At 34.3% G+C, this 20,749-nt stretch overlaps 2 protein-coding genes across 5 annotated transcripts; both read left to right on the top strand.

Annotated features, from left to right (window-relative positions):
- The first annotated feature begins 411 nt into the window (after nt 1-411).
- LOC109185340 (glycerol-3-phosphate acyltransferase, chloroplastic-like) lies at nt 412-12,141 on the top strand. Of its 3 annotated transcripts, none has more exons than XR_002054969.1 (13): nt 412-916; nt 3,740-3,837; nt 5,675-5,761; nt 5,892-5,989; nt 6,769-6,826; nt 7,173-7,274; nt 7,362-7,423; nt 7,509-7,619; nt 8,594-8,672; nt 10,350-10,469; nt 10,540-10,653; nt 11,598-11,790; nt 11,897-12,141. XR_002054969.1 is itself a non-coding variant. In XM_019335317.1 (12 exons), exons 1-12 carry the CDS (start codon nt 604-606, stop codon nt 11,730-11,732), a joined length of 1,377 nt encoding a protein of 458 aa, XP_019190862.1. In that variant the 5' UTR covers nt 412-603; the 3' UTR covers nt 11,733-12,141. The 3 variants fall into 3 exon arrangements, 1 of the variants encoding a protein (XP_019190862.1); XR_002054968.1 differs by having other exon boundaries at nt 11,872-12,141; XM_019335317.1 differs by having other exon boundaries at nt 11,598-12,141.
- Nucleotides 12,142-14,947: 2,806 nt separating this feature from the next.
- LOC109185339 (pentatricopeptide repeat-containing protein At3g06920) lies at nt 14,948-20,317 on the top strand. Of its 2 annotated transcripts, none has more exons than XM_019335315.1 (3): nt 14,948-15,128; nt 16,058-16,164; nt 17,315-20,317. In XM_019335315.1, the coding sequence occupies exons 2-3, from the start codon at nt 16,158-16,160 to the stop codon at nt 20,026-20,028; spliced, it is 2,721 nt and encodes a 906-aa protein (XP_019190860.1). In that variant the 5' UTR covers nt 14,948-15,128; nt 16,058-16,157; the 3' UTR covers nt 20,029-20,317. The 2 variants fall into 2 exon arrangements, with proteins under 2 accessions (XP_019190860.1, XP_019190861.1); XM_019335316.1 differs by lacking the exon at nt 14,948-15,128 and adding an exon at nt 15,540-15,622.
- The last annotated feature ends 432 nt before the right edge of the window (nt 20,318-20,749 follow it).

Here is a 20,749-nt window from a genome sequence, read left to right as displayed (position 1 = left end):
TGTCCTTTCAAAAAAAATGTTTTATGCATTTTTTTCTTTTTGTAAAAAAGTGTAGAAATGGAAACCTATAGAAAAAAAAACTTTTAAAAAAAGATTGAAAAAAATTGGTCTAGTTGATGAGAAACTCACAAGAGTTTAAAACTTATTTCAATGTCTATAGTAAGATTGTATTTGAGTTTGAATTAAATTCCTTAGATACAGAAGTATACAATTTTATATTATGTTGAAATTATATTGACTCAATTTATTTACTCGCGAATCTAAAAAAAAATAAAAAAAAACGGAAGAGGATAAAGAAAAGGTAGAAAGTAGGGTCCACATGGACAACAATTATGTCCACATCACCAAGCGGAACCGCCTAATCATTTACACGTATGAGAATGTATTTGGTCCTCAAATCAACCCACCACGGGCTCATTGTTCTCAGCCCATCAACTCTTCCTTATTCCTTGGGCGACTCAAACCACGCGCCACTCTACAGATAAGAACAACCCCCCTCCCTTCTCGCCCCCCCTACTGCTCCCTCTCTCCCCTGTTCATCTCTCTCTCTCTCTCTCTCTCTCTCTCTTTCTAATGTCCTCCACTTCCTCTGTCTGAACAACTATGGCGATCCTCTCAGTTCCTTCTTCAAGACTCTTCACTTCTACAGCTACAGTGCCGAAGATTTCAAATGTATCTTCTTCTCCGTCTCCGGCAACGGCTTCTTGTTCCACCACCAAGTTCGAGTCGATTGCCGTGAAGCACTGCCGCAGATGCCGCTTCGCGGTTTTCTGCTCCTCGAAGGCGAGAAGTATGGCGGAAATGCTCGTGGAGAAGAACGCTACGAGTACCGCCGCGGCTGCTGCTGCTGCTTCTTCTGTGTCCCCTTCCGGTAGCCAAGAGCTTCGCACTTTCCTCGATGCTCGTTCCGGAGAAGGTCAGTTATCTTTGAACTGTTTTACTTGATATTGTCTGTGTGTGTTGTATGCCTGTATCTGCATATACTAACTGAGATGTCATTTTCTTATAATGCTTGAATGCGTCATCGTTATCACTAAAAGCGATGACATACCATATCTGAGTACTTTGATATATGTATTAATGTATATTTTATTGTTATAGCATAAAATATCAAGAAACTGTGTATAGTAAAAATATGTTATCCGTCATATAACTATAAACAATCAGTCTTCTTCTATGCATGTATACTTATCTAAATAATAAAACAGAAAATGTTGATGGTTTCTTTGTTGCAATATGATACTGTCTTGTAAATCCTTTAAAGGATTTTCTGATGGGGCTCTTCATTACTTGTTTGAGATCTACGGAGTACTTTATATTCTTGCTGTTGTAGTTTAATAATGTTGCTATTGGCATTTAATTGCATTCCCATTGCAGGAGACAAATCACGCAAACAATTTGGATAAAAATTGTTTCAAATCATAGAAAGAAAGAAATAAAGAAGAATATGTTAATCATTCAACAAAGAGCATGTTAATAGTTTGTCTGATTTCAAGTTCTAACTCAAGACTAATTCTACGGTAGTCTAGGGACCAACGGTGGATTTAGTTCTTCCAACTTTCCTTGTTGGAAAGAATAAAAGACAAATAATATATACTAGAATCGTAGATCATAATTTTGAAGATATACTTGATTATTTTAGGTAGATAAATGATTCTATTATATTATCTTTCTTTTTTTCTTGTTTTTATTTATTTTTAAAACGATTAACTGAAAGTTTGAAGATATAGTATGCATTTAATACATGGTAAATGGAAAAAAATGAGGGAGTAGAAGAGGGTGGCTTGGAGTGATGAAGCAAAGATAAACAGTAACAACAGAGTAGGCTTGGTTATGAGTACCCATTTAATTGATGCGAATGTCCTTGTCGGTTTCGTTCCATGACTTGTCAATGTCATGCATGGAAATAACGTGTACTTGGAACAAACTTTTGAATAAGATAGTTGGCGTGAAGAACAATGTAGGTCCCCAAACAACCAAAGAAGGTTGTGTTTTTTCTTCCCAAGCTTTGTCATTAATGAAAAGGTTCTTGATCATTGAATGTTCTCGTGAGTTACATGTCATGATTTGTTGAATTACATTTAGAACATGGAAGTAACGTGTACTTAGGACAAACTCTCAAGCAGGACAATGGGTGTGAATAACAATGGGTCCATAGATAATAGAAAATGATATGTTTTCTCTTCCAAGGTTTGGTTAAAGTGGGAACAATTTTTAAAGTGAAGGACTGAAATTGGAGTAAATTAAAGTTGAGGACTATAAATGGAAATGTTACTATACTCAAGTGGCCAATAGTGGAATAAACTCTTATTAGAACAAAAAAATTTAACTATTAGTCTGTAATATTCACGATACACAAAAGCGTACAAAACTTATGACTCAACACAATCATATACATTATCCAAGTTCCATTTTCATGTGAAGTAACTAACTAACTAACAGTTAAACCTTGATTAGATTTAGCCAAGTATTTTACCTATGTATATATTGGTTTTTTATTTTAATTTTATTTATTTTTTATTAAACAAGTGTACAATGGTGTTTGTGTTTGTCTTGGTTTGTTTAACAAACATGCATGAGCAGGGCTAACCTTGTTCCACTGCATGGTTTGCTACAGCTTTTATACACACTCCAACCATACCAAATCCTGTTCAAATTTGGGGTTTTAATCAAAGCAGCCTAAAATGGTGTTTATGTTTGGCTTGGTTTGTTAACAAAAATGCATGAAGCCAAACTTGTCAAACTGTGTGTGGTTCTTCAACAGCTCTTGTGAACATGATTAGTTACTTCATTTTTAGATAGGTAAGACAGTAGACATGTGCTTAGGTACTAACTCCTAGCATGTACCTTGATTCATTTAAGAGGGAAATTCTTTTAGATAGACAACACTTTTGTGAAGTAATCTTACTCTACCATATGGTTCACCAAATATTCTTGCCAAAAAATTATTCCACATCTTAACCAACTGCACCTATTGATTCTATGTTGATGCATTTACAAAGAGTTGTTAATCAACATCAGCAATAGGACTTGGGAAGTCCTGTGCTTAGACTCTTTTATTTGTGAATTGAACCATAAATTTCAAAATTGAAAATGTTTAAAATCCAAACTTGCTTTGAATATTCATGGGAGAAATTATATTTGAATAGTTCTTTAGAATTAGTGACAGTGAGCAAAATAATATCATGAATTAGTCATCACTTATTTTCTCTGATTTAGTGATTTGATACATTCTCATGAATAACTTTTTTGAATATTGATTAATGCTCATACTCCCCTTGGTGCCTTGGTGAATATATTCTCTCTAATTGTCAAATGAAAATGAAAACCCTCTGCTTTCTGAAGATCTCACAAGAGTAATAATCTTCTGTTCCAAGTATTATCATAGACAATTATTTAAAACAAAGAAAGAAGAATTGTTGAATACTAGATCTTCCCATGATAAGTAGTTTCTGTAGAGTCATTAGATTTCCATTGATTGTAAATATATAATTGATTGATTGATTCTCCAGATAGTTATTATTCTCTATAATGATATATGATATTCTAAAGCAATGTTGGGACTAAAAGAGATCACTCATTGCTAATTTTATAATAACTTAATAGAAGGTGCTACTATAGCCTAGTTAATTACTTGGTTACTGACTGCATGTTGTGTCTTGTTTTGTGGCTCAAAGTCTTGAATTCAAGTGTAAGCTCTTTTTCATTATACTCATTTGCAATGCATTCATTTATGTAGACTTACTTTCTGGCGTTCGAAAGGAAGCAGATGATGGAAGGCTTCCACAGACTGTTGCTCAAAGGATGGTGGAATTATATCAGAATTATCGAAATGCAGTAAATTAATTTTCTTCTGCTCATAGTGTAATGTACTTTTTCTGGGTGCATTTTACGTTCTTTGGTTTCATATAGTGTAGACTGAATAATTAGATGTCATACCACATTCTTATGGAGTTATGTCATTAACTAGTGGCATTAATGAAGTCTCTTACTTTTATAGATGTATATGTTATTGTAATTTTTCTTAAAACTCCATAGGGGAGACAACTAAAACAAAATTAAAAGTTACCATTTGGCATGCCTAATATTTCCTAATAGTCATCATGTCATGCAGCTAACATCTTTTCTGATTGTCCAATTATCTTAATTTACGGGCTGTTTGTTAATGTTTTTGCTTTGTTCATGTTTTTGGTTTTGAAATGTTTTCGTTTTGTTCAATATAAGCTATATAATAAACATGTTTTTGTTTGCCTATAAAAGAATGGTTGAATTGCCAACTATGAGATTATATAAAAAGTTGGATAGGTAAGTGGATCAAATTAGCGAGTAGCATTATACTAGAATGGGGTGGAATACACTAGAATAGGTGTGGTTGAGCAGTGGAGATAGGAAAAAGGATAAAGTGAAGAGTATATCAGTATATGTGATGTTACTCTGAAGAGATTGCGTGGGTTCGGATAGGTGGGATAGGGAATAGGCTGTGGTCAAAGTGACAGAATGTGAATAGCAAATTACTTGCCTGGTACTGACCCTAACCTTCATTTATCTTACCCTACAACAAATGCACCCAGGTACTATACAACTTCAATATCATATTGCATTGCATCTTGCTTGTATTGCCTGCATCGCATTTGAAGGAGGCCCAACTCACCAACTGTTACTTCTCTTCATATTTTGAAAATTTTGAGCACTATCCCCACCCCATTTCTAAACCTCTCCCATCCCCTCCACACTGGATTTAAGAATATGGTGGCTGGCTGGCAGTGGTTGTGGCAAGAAAAAATTATAATAAATAAATAAATCTGCAAATCCACATAGTGCGGGTTGCAATCTTGGCTACAAAAAACCTACTATAAGTCTATAATTGCATTCCCTAAATATGATGTTTGTCGAAAGAGGTGGAATAAGGTAAGTGGGGGATTGGAGTGTGGGTAGGTAGGAGTGGCATAATGTGGGTGCCTAGGCAAGTTGTGTTGAGGTTGTAGATTGGTTTATAGTGTTAAATCTTAAAAACTAAAATAAAATGGAAACCAACCTCTTTTTTAGTGTTAAAAACTGGCCAATGTTTTGAAAATTTATTTATAAAATGAAAAACAATAGTATTACCAAACATTATTCTTCTACTCCATGGAATTTGAAAACAAAAACAGAAAAAAGAGAAATAAACTGTTACCAAATAGCTCCTTGGAGAAGATACCTTTTTTTTTTTTTTTCCGAGTGTTACAGATGATTTTTCTTTGTTCTGTACTTAAAATTCTCTCCCAATTGATATTACTGGTTTTATATTATTAAAAATTGATGTGGCAAAAGCATGTGGAAGATACTAGAGTTCCTTTTCAATGTATGGTTGCTTGTAAAAGTGACTGTTTTGGCAGGTGTGGCTGTTGTGAAGTTCTTTACCTTTAATTTTTGAGTGTGTTTTAATTATGGCTGGTCCTATACAGCTATGCTTGTATTAAGAACTTTATGAAATATTGTGGCTATACCTATTAAAATAATAATAATTTCAATTTCTCAGTATCTATCTTGATTATTCATATTCCATTTTGGGAAAAATTCCCTATTGTTTGAAGAGTTACACTTCAATTGTGGTAAACATTTTATGAATGCTTATCTAAAAACTTTTATGGATTTTTTTATATCTCAAATACTAAGATTTTTATATTTTTATTAGGTTTATCAAAGTGGAGATCCTAAAGCAGATGAAATTGTCTTATCTAACATGGCTGCTGCGTTTGACCGCATTTTCCTTGATGTAAAGGTAGCCACTCTGCAGCTTTAGTTTTGTTATGTTGCTGCAGCTTTTGAGTATCATATTTCTCAATAAGCAAACTCTGCTTGTATGACATTATGAACTAACTCTATCTTTTATGTTTAACAATACCTTTCAGGATCCGTTTGAATTCTCACCTCATCACCGAGCCATTCGAGAACCATTTGACTACTACATGTTTGTTCAAAATTATATCCGCCCTTTAATTGACTTCAGGTAGTACATAGTCTTTTTTTTTTTTTTTTTTTTTTTTTTTTTTTTTTTTTTTTTTTTTGGTGTTCTGTTTTTTTCAAGGGTTCTTAATTTCTTTCTTAAACATAATTAGATACTGTGAACTGAGTGATTAATCAAACACCATTTGGACCTCAATTAAAATGGATTTCCTTTATTACTCCGTATTATTATTTATTTATTTTTTCACAAGATGGCCATAAGTTGGAATACTGTATGTAAGGATTTTTTCTAAAGTTTTTCTGAACTAAATCTCAAGTGAGCTTAAATAAAAACCCACCTTAATCATGCCAATTGTTATGTTTTATCAGTTAAGTAAATGGCATTATGATCCATCCCACTCTCGTTGGCCATCTACATTTTCTTCTTTAGTCCTTTAAGTACCAGGTTCCTTGGATTAGAGATCACATGTGTGAATGACTCAAAACGTCCGGAATTATTGGTTGAAGTTAAGTTAAATTAGAGGAAAGTAAAGCCCAAGAGAAATGGTAAAATTATGCTGTTTGTTATTACCCTATACTTTTGTTGGGTGGGGGTGGGGGGTGGGGGGGGGGGGGGTTGGTGGTTGGGAGACTAGTGTGCAAAACAATCCTACTTGTGGTGTTATTTGGGTGCTACTATGCAGAAGGGATTTATTCAGTGTGGTTCAGAAAAGTGACTTTGACTTCATTTTGTTTTCTTTTTCATAATGGCCTGGAAATGCTATCAATGTGATTCTATCAACAGATCATTGATATATCTGACCTCTCTAACTGACGTGCCAGGAGGTCTTATCTTGGCAATATATCCCTTTTCAACGAAATGGAAGAGAAGCTTCAACAGGTGAATAATTTCTGAACCTTACACTAACTTCATCTGTTTTTCATTCCTTTAAAAGGTGGATTTTGTTCCTATCTGTGTACCATTTATTTTCCCTGTATTAATCAAATTGCATTTCTCTCAGTATATTGCCTCATAAGGTTTTGACTAGGACTTATGGTTGCCAAATGAACTTATTAAATTAATGCTACATCTTATTAGCTACTGGTGTATAAAACTAGTGAGATCAGTGGATCTTTTCAGCTATTGATACTTCACTTCATTTGTTCTTTGTGTGACCTAATCACTTCATTTATATTATTTCCCACGAACAAATGACCTACTTACTGTTTATTTCTCGTGAGTTCAGGGTGAGAACATTATTTTGATCTCTAATCATCAAACTGAAGCAGATCCTGCGATTATTGCATTGTTGCTGGAGTCAACACACCCACATATTGCTGAGAACATGGTAATAATAATCTTTTATAAATTGAGCACATTGCAAGAGTAATTTTAAAACTGCTTAACTTATCAATTTCTATGTGTGGTGTTACAGATTTGTGTGGCAGGAGATAGAGTCCTAGTTGATCCTCTTTGCAAACCATTCAGCATGGGGAGGTGCACTTTTTCATCTTTAATTTTGTATATGCAAATATTCATACCTTCCATTATCAAGATATTGATGCTCATCTGTGTTGTTTAGGAATCTCCTGTGTGTGTATTCAAAGAAGCATATGTATGATGTTCCTGAACTTGTTGAGATGAAAAAGAGAGCTAACACGAGAAGTTTGAAAGAGCTAGCTGTGCTTTTAAGGTACAGATATTCCAGTATTTTTGTTTGCTTGTGTTCTTCTGAAAATCTTAGGTATTATTAAAATGTAGTTATTTACCCTTCAAGTACCCATTTACTGAAGGTTCATATGTTTAATTGCACAGTTTGCACAATTTCATCCCCCCACCCCACCCTTTTTCCTATTTCCTTTATTGAATCGATGTTCTGAAATTCCCTTGAAATCCCTCATACTACTCCTAATCATGTTCCATTAAGAATTAGACGCTGTGTGGAAAGATACCCTCTTTATTGTTATTGTTGTTGTTGTTATTATTATTATTATTATATTTTTAATAATAAATGTGAAAGAGAACATTGTACTATGCTATATGAATGAATCAGAATTTATCTGAAGATGAGGTAAATATGTGTGTGTGTGTGTGTATTATTGAACTAGTGGCAATATTGACTTTATATTTAAAGTTTGTGTTTTGTTTACTTGTACATAGTTATAAACATGCTTTAGAGAATTTTTCATTGATTTGAGATTGAGGTATTCCAATTATACCATTGAGCAATTTTTGTAATTTTGCGAAAGTTCTATGTTTGCATTGCTTTGGTTGTAATGTACTCTTTGCATTCAAAATAACGCACTTGGTTTATAAATCCAATCTTAACCTTGAATGGAAAAGATGGACAATTCTTGTCTTTATAGAATTTTTATATTTTTATATTTATTCCTATATTTATGATTATGATATTGTACCATACTCCATGCTTAAAGTAGCATATGTTAACACATGAGTATTTTACAAATTCTATATTTTGAATCAATGGATTTGTTGGTATTTTGAAATAATTGCTTGTGACCTCAAGAGTTCATTATACACACTATCTCTTCAACTAAAGCTTCTAATTTATCTTCTGTTCTTATTTGACTTAGTAATTTTCTTTTCTTGCTTTATCTAGCAGAGAAACTTAAGAATATGAGATTTTTTTTTTTTTTCCGTCTCTAGGGGTGGATCAAAAATAGTATGGATTGCAGCAAGTGGTGGAAGAGACCGGCCAGACCCTATAACGCAAGAATGGTATCCGGTATGTGGAAACATTATTCATACTCTTGTTGTCACTTTATAGTGATACTAGTATACTACAGCCACATTGAAGGATTTTAGTGGGGATTGCAATGTTGGCTTGGCCCACATGGCTGCCCATGCCCATCTAATATGGGTTTGAGTTGGGCTCAGATTACCTTCTTTTGTTTGTTTGTTTGTTTGTTTTTTTTTTTTTGTTTTTTTTTTTTTGTTTTTTTTTTTTTTCAAGTCTTGAAACTGAAATTTGTAATAGTTTACATTATTTCTACATACTAGGGTAATTTATCTAGAGATCTCTTATAGAGAGTCACACTTATGCCAATAAATTACAAGGTTCTTTATTTTGTAGTTTAAATTTATTTGTTATAACTTGCAAGTTGTATTAATTTTAATTCCTGACGTCGTATTTTAAAAATTAGTAAGCCTTTCAAAAAAAAATAAAAATAGTAAGTTTTAATCTCTGAAGTATAACTTTTAACTTTATAAATGTACAGATAATATACAGTTTGTGACATTTGTCAATTATACAAATATGCAATAAAACTAAAATTTTATGATTTTAATTATAATTTTTAAAGATATATATTACTCCCTATAATTTATATACATAAACTATTTTAACAAAATTATTAATTTAAACTTTTAATATATTCAAGTTGGGTGGCCCGGCACAACCCACATTCTAATATGAGAGTGGCCAACATGGACCAAGGTAGTGTCAGCGCAGCTTGGCCCAACCTACTTTTTCATCACTGGATTTAACTGTGATTTCTTTTCTAATGTCGACAGAGGATGCATGGTAGGGATTGTACTTCACATCAATAACTGTACTTGTTCCATTGTCACATACTCACATCTTAGCTGCTAATAGTAAAAATTGCCATTCATTAACTAATATTGAGTTGGCAATAGTTTGCAACTTTCAATTTCATATTTCATGTTAAATTCATCAGCACCAATTTGTCTCCTTGTGTCTCAGTCACTCAATGAACTACTCAGTGTATTATGATCAATATTCTTGTAGTTGAGAAAGTGACATCACAAAGATTGTTGTTGATATATTTGAAATTTATAGTGGCAGAATGCAAGATGATCATATGTTCCAAAGATAAGTAAATACTAAAATTGTTGTCAACTCCATATTGAGATTATAGACTAAACAATTCAAATTTTACATGTTTGACAAAGTGGATTCTACATTGCACAATACTTTTCAGCTTCTAATCTATAAGTAGCTTTTAGTAGATTGTGGATTACTTCACAATTCATAGTAAAAATCATTTATCTGGTTTGTACTGTCATGATAAATTAACATTTTACTGCATCAGCTCTCTGCATTGTTCATTAAGCCTAGAGAGAACTAAAGATGAATGACTATTTTTTCTTGGGAAAGAAAGAGTTAGGCATGTGGTATTTTATGATTCTTCTTGGTTTTCTTCACATTGCTTATTTCACTGGTGAAATTCAGTTCCCAACTAATTATTAGCACTTCACCTTTGTTGAACTTGATTCTATACCCGTGGCTATTCTTTGTGTGTTTGTAAGTTTGACCACAAGTAATTGATTGTGTATATTCACAGTTCACTATAAAACTATTTAGCTTATTGAAGGTAGTAGTTATCTTTTTCAAATTGCATTAATTGTTTGATTAAATGCCTCTTCCCACTCTTGCATTCAGGCACCATTTGATCCTTTCTCAGTGGACAATATGAGAAGGCTTGTAGAACATGCTGCTTTTCCTGGGCATATATATCCATTAGCACTACTATGTTACAACATTATGCCTCCCCCGGCCCAGGTTTGTTTTCCTTCTGGTATGTACTGTGATGATTTACATGTTCATTTCTCAGTTGTACAATGTATTACAGGTTGAGAAAGAAATTGGAGAGAGAAGGGTTATATCCTTTCATGGGGCTGGATTATCTGTGGGCCCAAAAGTTGATTTCCATGTACTTACTGCTGCTTCTGAAGACCCTGAGGAGGTTAGTATGTTTCCGGTTAGATAACAATTAGCCTTCCATTTTCATGTGAAGTATCACAATGATTCTGTTGGTCAATTCAAGTCAGGAGGCAGTAAATTGGTAATGGAATATAGGACTTGTGGGTATATACTATCTGCCCTGTGAAAAGATTTGTCAAATTTGTCTAAGTTATGTTCATTAGAGTCTCAAGTCAAATGGAGCAGAAGTAATAATCAGATCCATCAAAATTTGGCATTTTGAATTTGGTGAAGTGAATTTTATGCACAAAATTGGTGATTAAACAATTCAGAGCTCATGGTATAATTTGCCATCTTTGCTCTTGATTCTTTAGGTCATCTTTAGACGTTGACTTTTCATTTCAGCTCAAATTTCTCAATTTTTACTCCATATTTGTTTATTATTAGCTTATAATAATGCATTTCTGAACATGAGAAGTGTCGTGATCATTATTTCTTGACCAGCAGTTCTCCCTGCAAATTTAGCATGTTAATCATAAAATAGTGTGTGAAAGCTGATAATATCAAAATAAATTAGTCGCTGTTGAATTGTATAAATGTAATACCTAGGTTTCTTTTAATAGTATAAGGATAATAATCCATTTACAACTCATTTTGCGCATGAGTAGGGTTCTGATAATTCTTCTTGGCCTGGATGTCTCTTTGAAAATTAACATAATAATTATATAATGATTAACATATATAATTAAAATAAGTTAGTCCCCATATAAACAATTAGCATATAATATAGGTTCATGTGTGAATTATTTATTTCTATGATTGGCATCAAGAAAAAAAATTTCAATATTGTAGACATTCTTATATATGTTCCTCTGAACTCACTCAATCTGTTTGTGACTTGTGTTAATTTATAATGTGATTAACCATAAGTATGTCTATGTCAGAATCCACTGATTTTAACTAAAGACTAAGAATTCATCCCTGCAGGCTAAGGTGGCGTACTCCAATATGCTTTTTGATTCTGTGAACCAGCAATATAATGTGCTAAAATCTGCCATTCATGGTAAACAAGGGCTGAAGGCTTCTACCTCTACTGTGTCATTGTCACAACCATGGCTGTAGTTTAACAATCTGCACGCACCCTTTGTTTTACCACGTGTACACTTTGAGGCCTTTCCAGGTATTTGGTTTGGGTTCAAATCCCCTTTTTTCATTCTGGTAGGAATGCTGACTTGTAGCATGATAATGTTACATGGTACAGGTTTTGTTTTGACAAGACTGTACAGATGCTCGACTTTGTCTGTAGAAAGATGGTAATGCGGCCTGGATCGTCGCCCACTACCCGGTCTATCAACTTGCAAGTTCTCCTTAGATGTGCTCTTGTAGAAAGGCCTAAATAGATGAAGAGCAAATTGAAGTTTTGTCAAGCTTAGTTCGCAGTTTTGTTGTTGTAAAAATGCATACTAAATCGCAATTAGTGTAACATTTGCTGGTATCCTTGCGCAATATATACATTTCTATGATCCATTTAGAGTTTGGAATCTTCTGCTGCATGATTTTATTTTTATTGTTATTTCTGCTGGGTATTGTTCCGATGGTCTCTCTCATCCCTTGCCCGCCCTGATCATTACTCCAACTTAAGCTTATTTGCAAACCTTTGCTCCAACTTAAACTCATGTGAAAACGGTAGCTCTAAACTTAAACAACTTTGTAATCTTGGCTTCAAACTTAACTCTTTTGTAACCTTCCCTTTCAAACCTTTACTCCAATATCAACTACTGCTCAAATTTTAAGCTTCAATATGCAACGCCGGTTCTCTATTCTTGGCTTATACTTCAACTGCTCCATTTTGAGTTTAAACTTAATTTGTTCCCTTTTTGAACGAAATACTTCACTTTTTGACGCTTAAGTATTAACAAATATTTCTTACATCACATTGGAGTGTTAAACCAGCTGCATCACCATTCATCATCTTCTATCCCATCAAACTCGGCAATTGGATCGACATATCTCTCAAACTTTGTCATTTAATGCTGCTTCATTAGACTCACCATCATATTCCAATTCACCATCATTTCCTGACTCATCTAAATCCTCATCACTTTTACTTTCAATTAAATTTAGAAAAATACTTGGTGTACTCCCATTTTAAACTCTCAACTTGTACTCCCTCTCACATGCTTTTGATGTAGACATTTTTCAGTGGACCCACATGATGAAAATAACCAATCCTTATTTACCACCTCAGGAAGTATAGATGAGGGAGTAGACTTTTGGAAGTCTACTTAGTAGAACTCTTAGGGATGCACTCAGGTGTGAATAAGTGCTCAGGAAGAAATATGCGAATGAATCAGCGCGTGACACGTGTCCATATCTAATAACTTAAAAAAATGCAGTGGCATTTTTGTAAATAATTGAACATCGAAGTGCAAGTAAAATCACTTACAAGTGCACCTACTTTCACCTATAAATGCATGTAATTTTGCTTTGTTAGCATTCACTTCCCACAGACATTCATGCCCTTGGGTGTGCTTATAACTATATGTGCAACTATTTATAACTATAGGTGCAACTACTTATAATTATAGGTGCACCTACTTTCACCTATAAGTGCATGTAATTTTGCCTTGTTAACATTCATTGATCTGAGTTCAGCCGGTAGTAATACCCCTGAAAATCACCCACAAACATTCATGCACCTAGGTGCAACTACTTATAACTATGTGTGCAACTACTTAGAACTATATGTGCAACTACTTATAACTATAGGTGCATTTAGTATTGATACTCAGTGTAAATTTTTACTTGCACCTATAATACATTTTACATGCACTTGTAATACATTTTACTTGCACTTCGATGTTCAATTATTTACGAAAATACCACCGCGCCTTTTAAAAAAAATCATTGTTTCTCATCCATTAGATCTAAACACGTGGACGGACAGAATCCATTCCTATTTCGCGCCTGGGCAAAGCATTCGCACCTGAGCGATTATATATATATATATATATATATATATATATATATATATATATATATATATATATATATATATATAGTTATGAACCTACTCTATTTGTAATAAAAATTTTGTTTAGTGATTTAGCCCGTTGGATTAGCCCAACAACCCGTTTAGGATTAGGGCCAACTTAACTAAAAAAAAAAAGAATAAAAAATCATTTAGTCCAAACCAACAAGTCCACCAACCCTGTAGGGCTAGTCCAAAACCCAGAGGGTTGGCCCATTTGACATCTCTATGACTAAGTGGTCCTCATGGAGTCATGGCAAAACAATGCCCTTATTTTTTTTTCATACTTTTGTTTTATAAACAATACAACACACATGTAAACCCCATTATAAAGTCACTACTAGTTTTAAATTACATACACACATCACACTTTTTACATAAAAAATAAATAAAAATTATTACTACTTTTCACTAAAACAAACATCTCAATACTACTTTTTATTCAAAAAACAAAATGAAAACACAAACAAATGGTTCCTATGCATTATACCTATACAAACCTTTAACCAAAATAGTACAAACCATATTAATTTCCCCATCTACATATAGTTAAAGTCGAACACAAAAGAGTGCAAATTTAATCAACATCAAGCACATGAATATGTTTTAGAAAAATTTAATCCTACTCATTTTGTAACATCAAGCATATCAATAGATCCTCATATGCACAATTTCACAAACACATAAATACAAATACAGAATATATTACTTCACATTTAGTAATTGGGTCATTCACTTACCTTTAGAACTTCGTTGTGTAGAACTCATTAACTTGAACTGTAGACCTCTTCTTTGACAGAAACAAGTCGATGCCTTCAACAATTTTGTTTTTCTTGTTCGTTTTTAGGATTCAATCCGCGACTTAGGGTTCTTTGAAAAAATTGAGTATTTTAATTTCAGTAGAGAAACATACGTAATTGGAGATTTTTGGATTCAATTTGCTTTGTTAGTCTAAAAGGACGACTTTATTTTTACGTTACACAACTTAAATGACTAAAACTAATGAAAGGGCCATAGACCTTATGATTACCAAATCAACGGTCTAACTAACTTTGTTGGAGTTGCCTTCATTTGAACCTTATTGGTTGTTATTAGATTTGTTAAATTAAATTAGAATAGAAAATATAAATTGAGAACTTTAAGCACAAACTTTTTTTTTTTTTTTTTTTAAGTGCTATTGACTCTGTTACAACTTAAACATCAGTTATTGGTTACTGTTTGGATTTAATTGAAATTTAAAATGAATTTTTACCCCCTCACTTTGCACTATTGTTTAGTAGACACTGCAGTACTCTTCCAGTTTTCCCTCTTTTCCCCCTTGGCGTAATATCCCTTCCGCTTCGCCTCTCAGCTTCGGCAGCCAGCAGTCTCCTTTCCGTACAGCAGAGAGAAGCGAATAGCACTCCGGCGAGCCTACATTCTCCGACGAACCTTGCATCTCGGGAAATTCCAAAACTCAACACGGACTCTCAAAAATAAGCCCAAAAGTAATTATCTAAACCTATATTTATTTATTTATTTATTTTGATGAATGTTGTCTCATTTCTCTTTTGTTATGGATAATTGATAGTTGTTTCTTGTTCATCGCTCTCTTTTGTGCATTAGATACTTGATTTTTAGATTAAATCCATAAAGCGTCAAATTCGGTACAATTAGAACCTCAGTTTAAGGTTCCAATTGCAGAACCTCAGTTTGAGGTTCCAATTGCAGAACCTCATTTTGAGTGACGTGGAATTAGAGAAAGGAAAGGACCAAATGATCCTATTGGCTACTGTGACTACAAATCAATGAGATTCACACATGCTTTAAGTGTCAAAAATGGTTTTATTAAACATGTCCAATAAGATAAAAAAAAAAAATGTAGGGAATGAAATTGAATGCAGAATGATTCTAATAATGCAGTTGATCTTTGAAACTTCAAGGCTAGCAACAATTGTAAATGGGATCCTCAGGAAAACAACTAGAGATATTGAACTCAATGGTATGTATCCAGAACAACATAATTTCTGCACATTACCAGTTTACCACTATGCACTTTTCAGATTATATATTAAGAGCAGGCCCATAGTTTCTTTATATAATGGAAATCTCGTGTAGTGATAGACTGATAGGATATATAGGAAATGTATTAATTAGAGATTATCATACCATAATGGACCCTCTCATATACACTATCCACATGGAACAGCTTCCATTCCAGTCTAGACATATCCCATTCTTGACCCCCCATCTGCTTCCCAAGTGAATTATTCTATTTGTAGTTTGGGACAATAGATGGTAGGGAAGGATCTCATTCTGTATAGTCATTTCATTATAAATAAAGCTGCCTTAACTTTTTCACAACTAAAAACATAACCTTCCTGGCTTCATTCCTATGATTGATGTTCCTTTTTTAACTGTCATGCTATCTTTCCAGGTTTCGTGATTCCCAAAGGATGGAGAATATATGTGTATACAAGAGAGGTTAATTATGATCTGCGCCTATATCCCAATCCATATACTTTCAACCCTTGGAGATGGCTGGTTAGTAACCTTAAATTTCTCAGCTGGTACCTATAACTTTAGCAGCATCAGTTGGATATTTTGACTAACTTTGTACTTGGTGGATCAAATGTGTATTGATAATTATCGAATGTGTATTGATAGTTTGATATGTGTATATATTTTTTTCGCTGGATTTTTTCTATTTTCGAATCATCGAATATGTTCTGATATTTTGTTTCAGATTTTTCTTGATTTTTGAATGTGTCTAGTCGTTTTGATATAATGAGTAGTTGGATTGAATGTGTTCTGTTGAATTTTTTTTTTCTTGATTTCTTTGCAGCTGCAGATTTTTTCTTGATTTTTTAATGATTTTTTTGTCGTTTTGATCTGCTCTGATTTTTTTGGAATTATGCTGAGTATTTTTTCAGTCATATGCAACTGTTTTTCAGTCATACAGATGCAAATTGTAGACCTGCTTTTTTCCTTATTGTATACCTGCTTTTATCCTTTGGGTTAGAATTTTAATTATTATGCATTACTGATGTTTGGAACATGAAAGGTGATTGGGGTAATGCAGTTTCTGAAGCAGAATTTTGGGTTTCCATAAGAATGTTAAATGGAATACAGTGTAGTGTATGTGGAATGTGGGTTGCAATTTGCACAATTTGTTTTTTGTTGTTGTTATTGTTAAATTTAGTTTCAATTTCCAGTATTCTAATTTTAGTTATTTATTTGAGGTAAGTTTAAAAATCTGTTCTTTAAGCTTTCTGTACCTTAATTTGGTTCATTTTTCAGCTGATAATGCCTAATTCCTTAAGCTGTTTTTAGTGAAAAATCTGTTCTTTAAGCTTTCTGCTGATAGTGCTGAATTCCATTTTTTTTTCCTACTAAAACTAATGAAAATGATCCTTAAGCTCAATTATTTCACTCAGTCATATGAACAAATGCTGCAGTAGGAAAATATCTATTAGACTTATGTTTAATTGTTTATGGTATATTTTTATTTTATTTATTTTGTATGGTCTACTTATATGTTTAGGATAATGTGATTGCCTATTATAGTGATATCATGAATGTTTGTTGGGAACTTCTTCCTTCTTGAATGGTTGGATTTCTTGTATTATAATTGCCTGTGACATTATTCACTAAACTTTAATTTGAGTTGTTTACTATTTATTCCCTGCTGTAGGGTTACTGTCACGTTGCGAGTCAAAACGGTCTGTCATATTTGCTTCTTTCAAGAGGTTCATGTTAACAAGTACAGGAAATTCTGAACTGCAGCGGAGGACCCTAGAACGTTCAAGCAAATTTGAGGGGTTAGGGGAAGGAGCAGATATTGTGAATCAGAAGAACCAAGAATGCTCAAGTAAGTTGGACATTGTTAGACAAGGAGTAGATAGTATTTGCAAGATTTTGGAAAGTGGTCCATGGAAACCTTCCTTGGAGAATGCTCTATCTGATAATGGCGAAGAGCATGATACTGAGGTTGTAATTAGAGTCTTACGAAAGCTTAAAGATGCAAAAATTGCAATTGACTATTTTCGTTGGGTGGAGAGGAAAACTAGCCAAACTCATTGCCCAGAAGCATATAATTCACTTCTCATGGCAATGGCAAGGAGCAAAAATTTTGAATATTTGGAACAAATATTTGAAGAAATGAGTATTGCTGGATTTGGTCCTTCTAGTAGCACTTGCATTGAATTGGTTACAGCTTGTGTCAAGAGGCGAAAACTCAAAGAAGCATTTGATCTAATTCAAACTATGAGGAAGTTTAAGTTCCGTCCAGCTTTCTCAGCATATACAACTTTAATAGGTTCCTTATCTGAAGTTCATGAACCAGATCTTATGTTGACCCTCTTTCACCAGATGCAGGAATTAGGGTATGAAGTAAATGTCCATTTATTCACAACAGTAATTCGAGCATTCGCAAGGGATGGTCGAGTAGATGCAGCTCTTTCCTTGTTGGATGAGATGAAAAGCAACTCTTTTGATGCAGATATTGTCCTCTACAATGTTTGCATTGACTGCTTTGGTAAGGCAGGTAAGGTTGATATGGCTTGGAAATTCTTTAATGAATTGAAGGCCCTTAATATCATGCCTGATGATGTGACATATACTAGTATGATTGGTGTTCTCTGTAAAGCTAATAGACTACATGAAGCTGTGGGGCTATTCGAGCAGATGGAGCTCAATAGGACAGTTCCTTGTGCATATGCATACAATACAATGATCATGGGTTATGGCTGTGCTGGTAAGTTTGATGAAGCGTACAATTTGCTTGAGAGGCAAAGGCTAAAGGGTTCAGTACCCAGTGTGATTGCATATAATAGTATCCTTACTTGCCTTGGGAGGAAGAGAAAGGTAGACGAGGCATTACGGGTCTTTCAGGAGATGAAAAAAGATGCAGCACCAAATCTGTCTACATATAATATTCTCATAGACATGCTATGCAAAGCAGGGAAACTTGAAGATGCTTTACAGCTTCGTAATGACATGCAAGTAGCCGGTTTGTTTCCTAATATATTGACTGTTAATATAATGGTTGATCGTCTGTGCAAGATAAACAAACTCGATATAGCTTGTTCAATATTTGAAGAAATGGATCACAAAGTTTGCATGCCAGATGAAGTTACATTTTGTTCTCTAATTGATGGGCTGGGCAGGCATGGAAGGGTAGACGATGCATACAGACTCTATGAACAAATGCTAGATTCTGACCGGATTCCTAGTGCTATTCTCTATACATCTCTAATCAAGAACTTCTTCAAATCTGGGCGAAAGGCAGATGGGCACAAAATTTACAAGGAAATGGTTCATAAGGGGGTTTCTCCTGACCTCTCCCTCCTTAATACCTACATGGATTGTGTCTTCAAAGCAGGTGAAACAGATAGAGGTAGAGCACTTTTTGAGGGAATCAGGACTTGGGGATTCACACCTGATGTGCGTAGCTATTCTATACTAATTCATGGCCTCACTAAAGCAGGATTTGCCCACGAGACATATGAGCTATTCTATGCAATGAAGGAACATGGATATGTTTTGGATACACAAGCTTATAATATTGTCATAGATGGCTTCTGTAAATCAGGAAAAGTTAATAAAGCTTACCAGCTTCTGGAGGAAATGAAGGTAAAAGGTGTAGAACCAACAGTAGTAACATATGGTTCAGTAATCGATGGGCTTGCCAAGATTGACAGACTCGATGAAGCTTACATGCTTTTCGAAGAAGCTAAATCTAAAGGTGTGGAGTTGAATGTGGTGGTATATAGTAGTCTAGTAGATGGGTTTGGAAAAGTCGGTAGAATAGACGAGGCATATCTAATTATGGAAGAATTGATGCAAAAAGGATTGACACCAAATGTACAGACTTGGAATTGCCTGCTTGATGCCCTAGTGAAGGCAGAAGAAATAGACGAGGCTCTTGTTTGCTTCAAGTCAATGAAGGACTTGAAGTGCCGTCCTGACACCATTACTTACAGCATTCTCATAAACGGCCTGTGCAGGGTTCGGAAGTTCAATAAAGCCTTCGTCTTTTGGCAAGAGATGCAGAAAGAAGGCCTAAAGCCAAACATGATCACCTACACCACCATGATATCCGGTCTTGCAAAGGCAGGAAATGTAGCAGAGGCCGATAAACTCTTTCAAAAATATAAGGCTAATGGTGGTATGCCAGATTCTGCTTGTTACAACACTATGATGGAAGGGTTAAGCGTTGCAAATAGGGCAACCGAAGCATACCAGCTATTTGAGGAAACTCGATTAAGAGGTTGTAATATATATACCAAAACTTGTGTTATCCTTCTAGATGCATTGCACAGGGCCGAATGTCTTGAACAGGCCGCCATCGTAGGTGCTGTGTTGAGAGAGCGAGCAAAATCACAACATGCCTCGCGATCTTTATAGTGCCAGATTCTGTTTGTTACAACTCTATGATACAATGGTTAAAGCAGATAGGAAAACAGAAGTATACTGACTGGCCATTTGAGGAAATTCAGTTATTAGGGTGTGATATATACTCTATAGTCTATATATATATAGCAGCAATACTTTGTGTTGTTCTCCTACACTAGACTAGACTAGATGCATTGGATTGGATAATGCTTGAGAGCAAAATCACAACATGCTTCAACATCTTTGTAATGCTTAAATTATTCTTTTTTGAATCAATACTACTATTTTCTTCCTCCCTAAAGGTTGAATCCCCAACCCCAAAGACCCTCCACATCCCGGCCCGACAGAGCATTTGGGAGGATGTAAATCACGGTAACTTAATAGTTCAGCAAACGGGGTCAAATGTCGGTGCGCACAAGAGGTTTGCTTACTTTGGACATAATTTCACACTGCTGCTGCCGAATTTTGAACTTTGGTCTCTTCCCTCCAAAATATTGTCTATTGAATCAGTGAGGTCAGCCGTGCGGGCAATACTACTATTTTCTGTTGGTATAGAGAGAGGTCTTTAATTTGTTGTCAAACTTATTTTCTCATGGTTTTGGCAGAGACAATCCTCACCCAAAATCTGGCATACATATACTTCCCTGATTGTTAACTTCAAATCATAATTTTCTTTGATCAGGATCCCGCTGGTATCAGTATCAGTAACAACACACCTTCATAGCCCAATGGG

This window comes from Ipomoea nil, unplaced genomic scaffold (assembly GCF_001879475.1).
Source record: "Ipomoea nil cultivar Tokyo-kokei standard unplaced genomic scaffold, Asagao_1.1 scaffold1317, whole genome shotgun sequence".
NCBI classification, from domain to species: Eukaryota; Viridiplantae; Streptophyta; class Magnoliopsida; order Solanales; family Convolvulaceae; genus Ipomoea; species Ipomoea nil.
The sequence above is the reverse complement of the archived record's forward strand: the minus strand, read 5'-3'. Positions and strand labels throughout refer to the sequence as shown.

Bases quoted from the DNA above. Each gene is read 5' to 3' on its own strand.
- LOC109185340 (XM_019335317.1), top strand. From the start codon at position 604: ATGGCGATCCTCTCAGTTCCTTCTTCAAGACTCTTCACTTCTACAGCT. The intron at 5,762-5,891 runs GTAGCCACTCTG...AATACCTTTCAG, and splicing joins GCATTTTCCTTGATGTAAAG to GATCCGTTTGAATTCTCACC. The intron at 5,990-6,768 runs GTAGTACATAGT...CTGACGTGCCAG, and splicing joins CGCCCTTTAATTGACTTCAG to GAGGTCTTATCTTGGCAATA.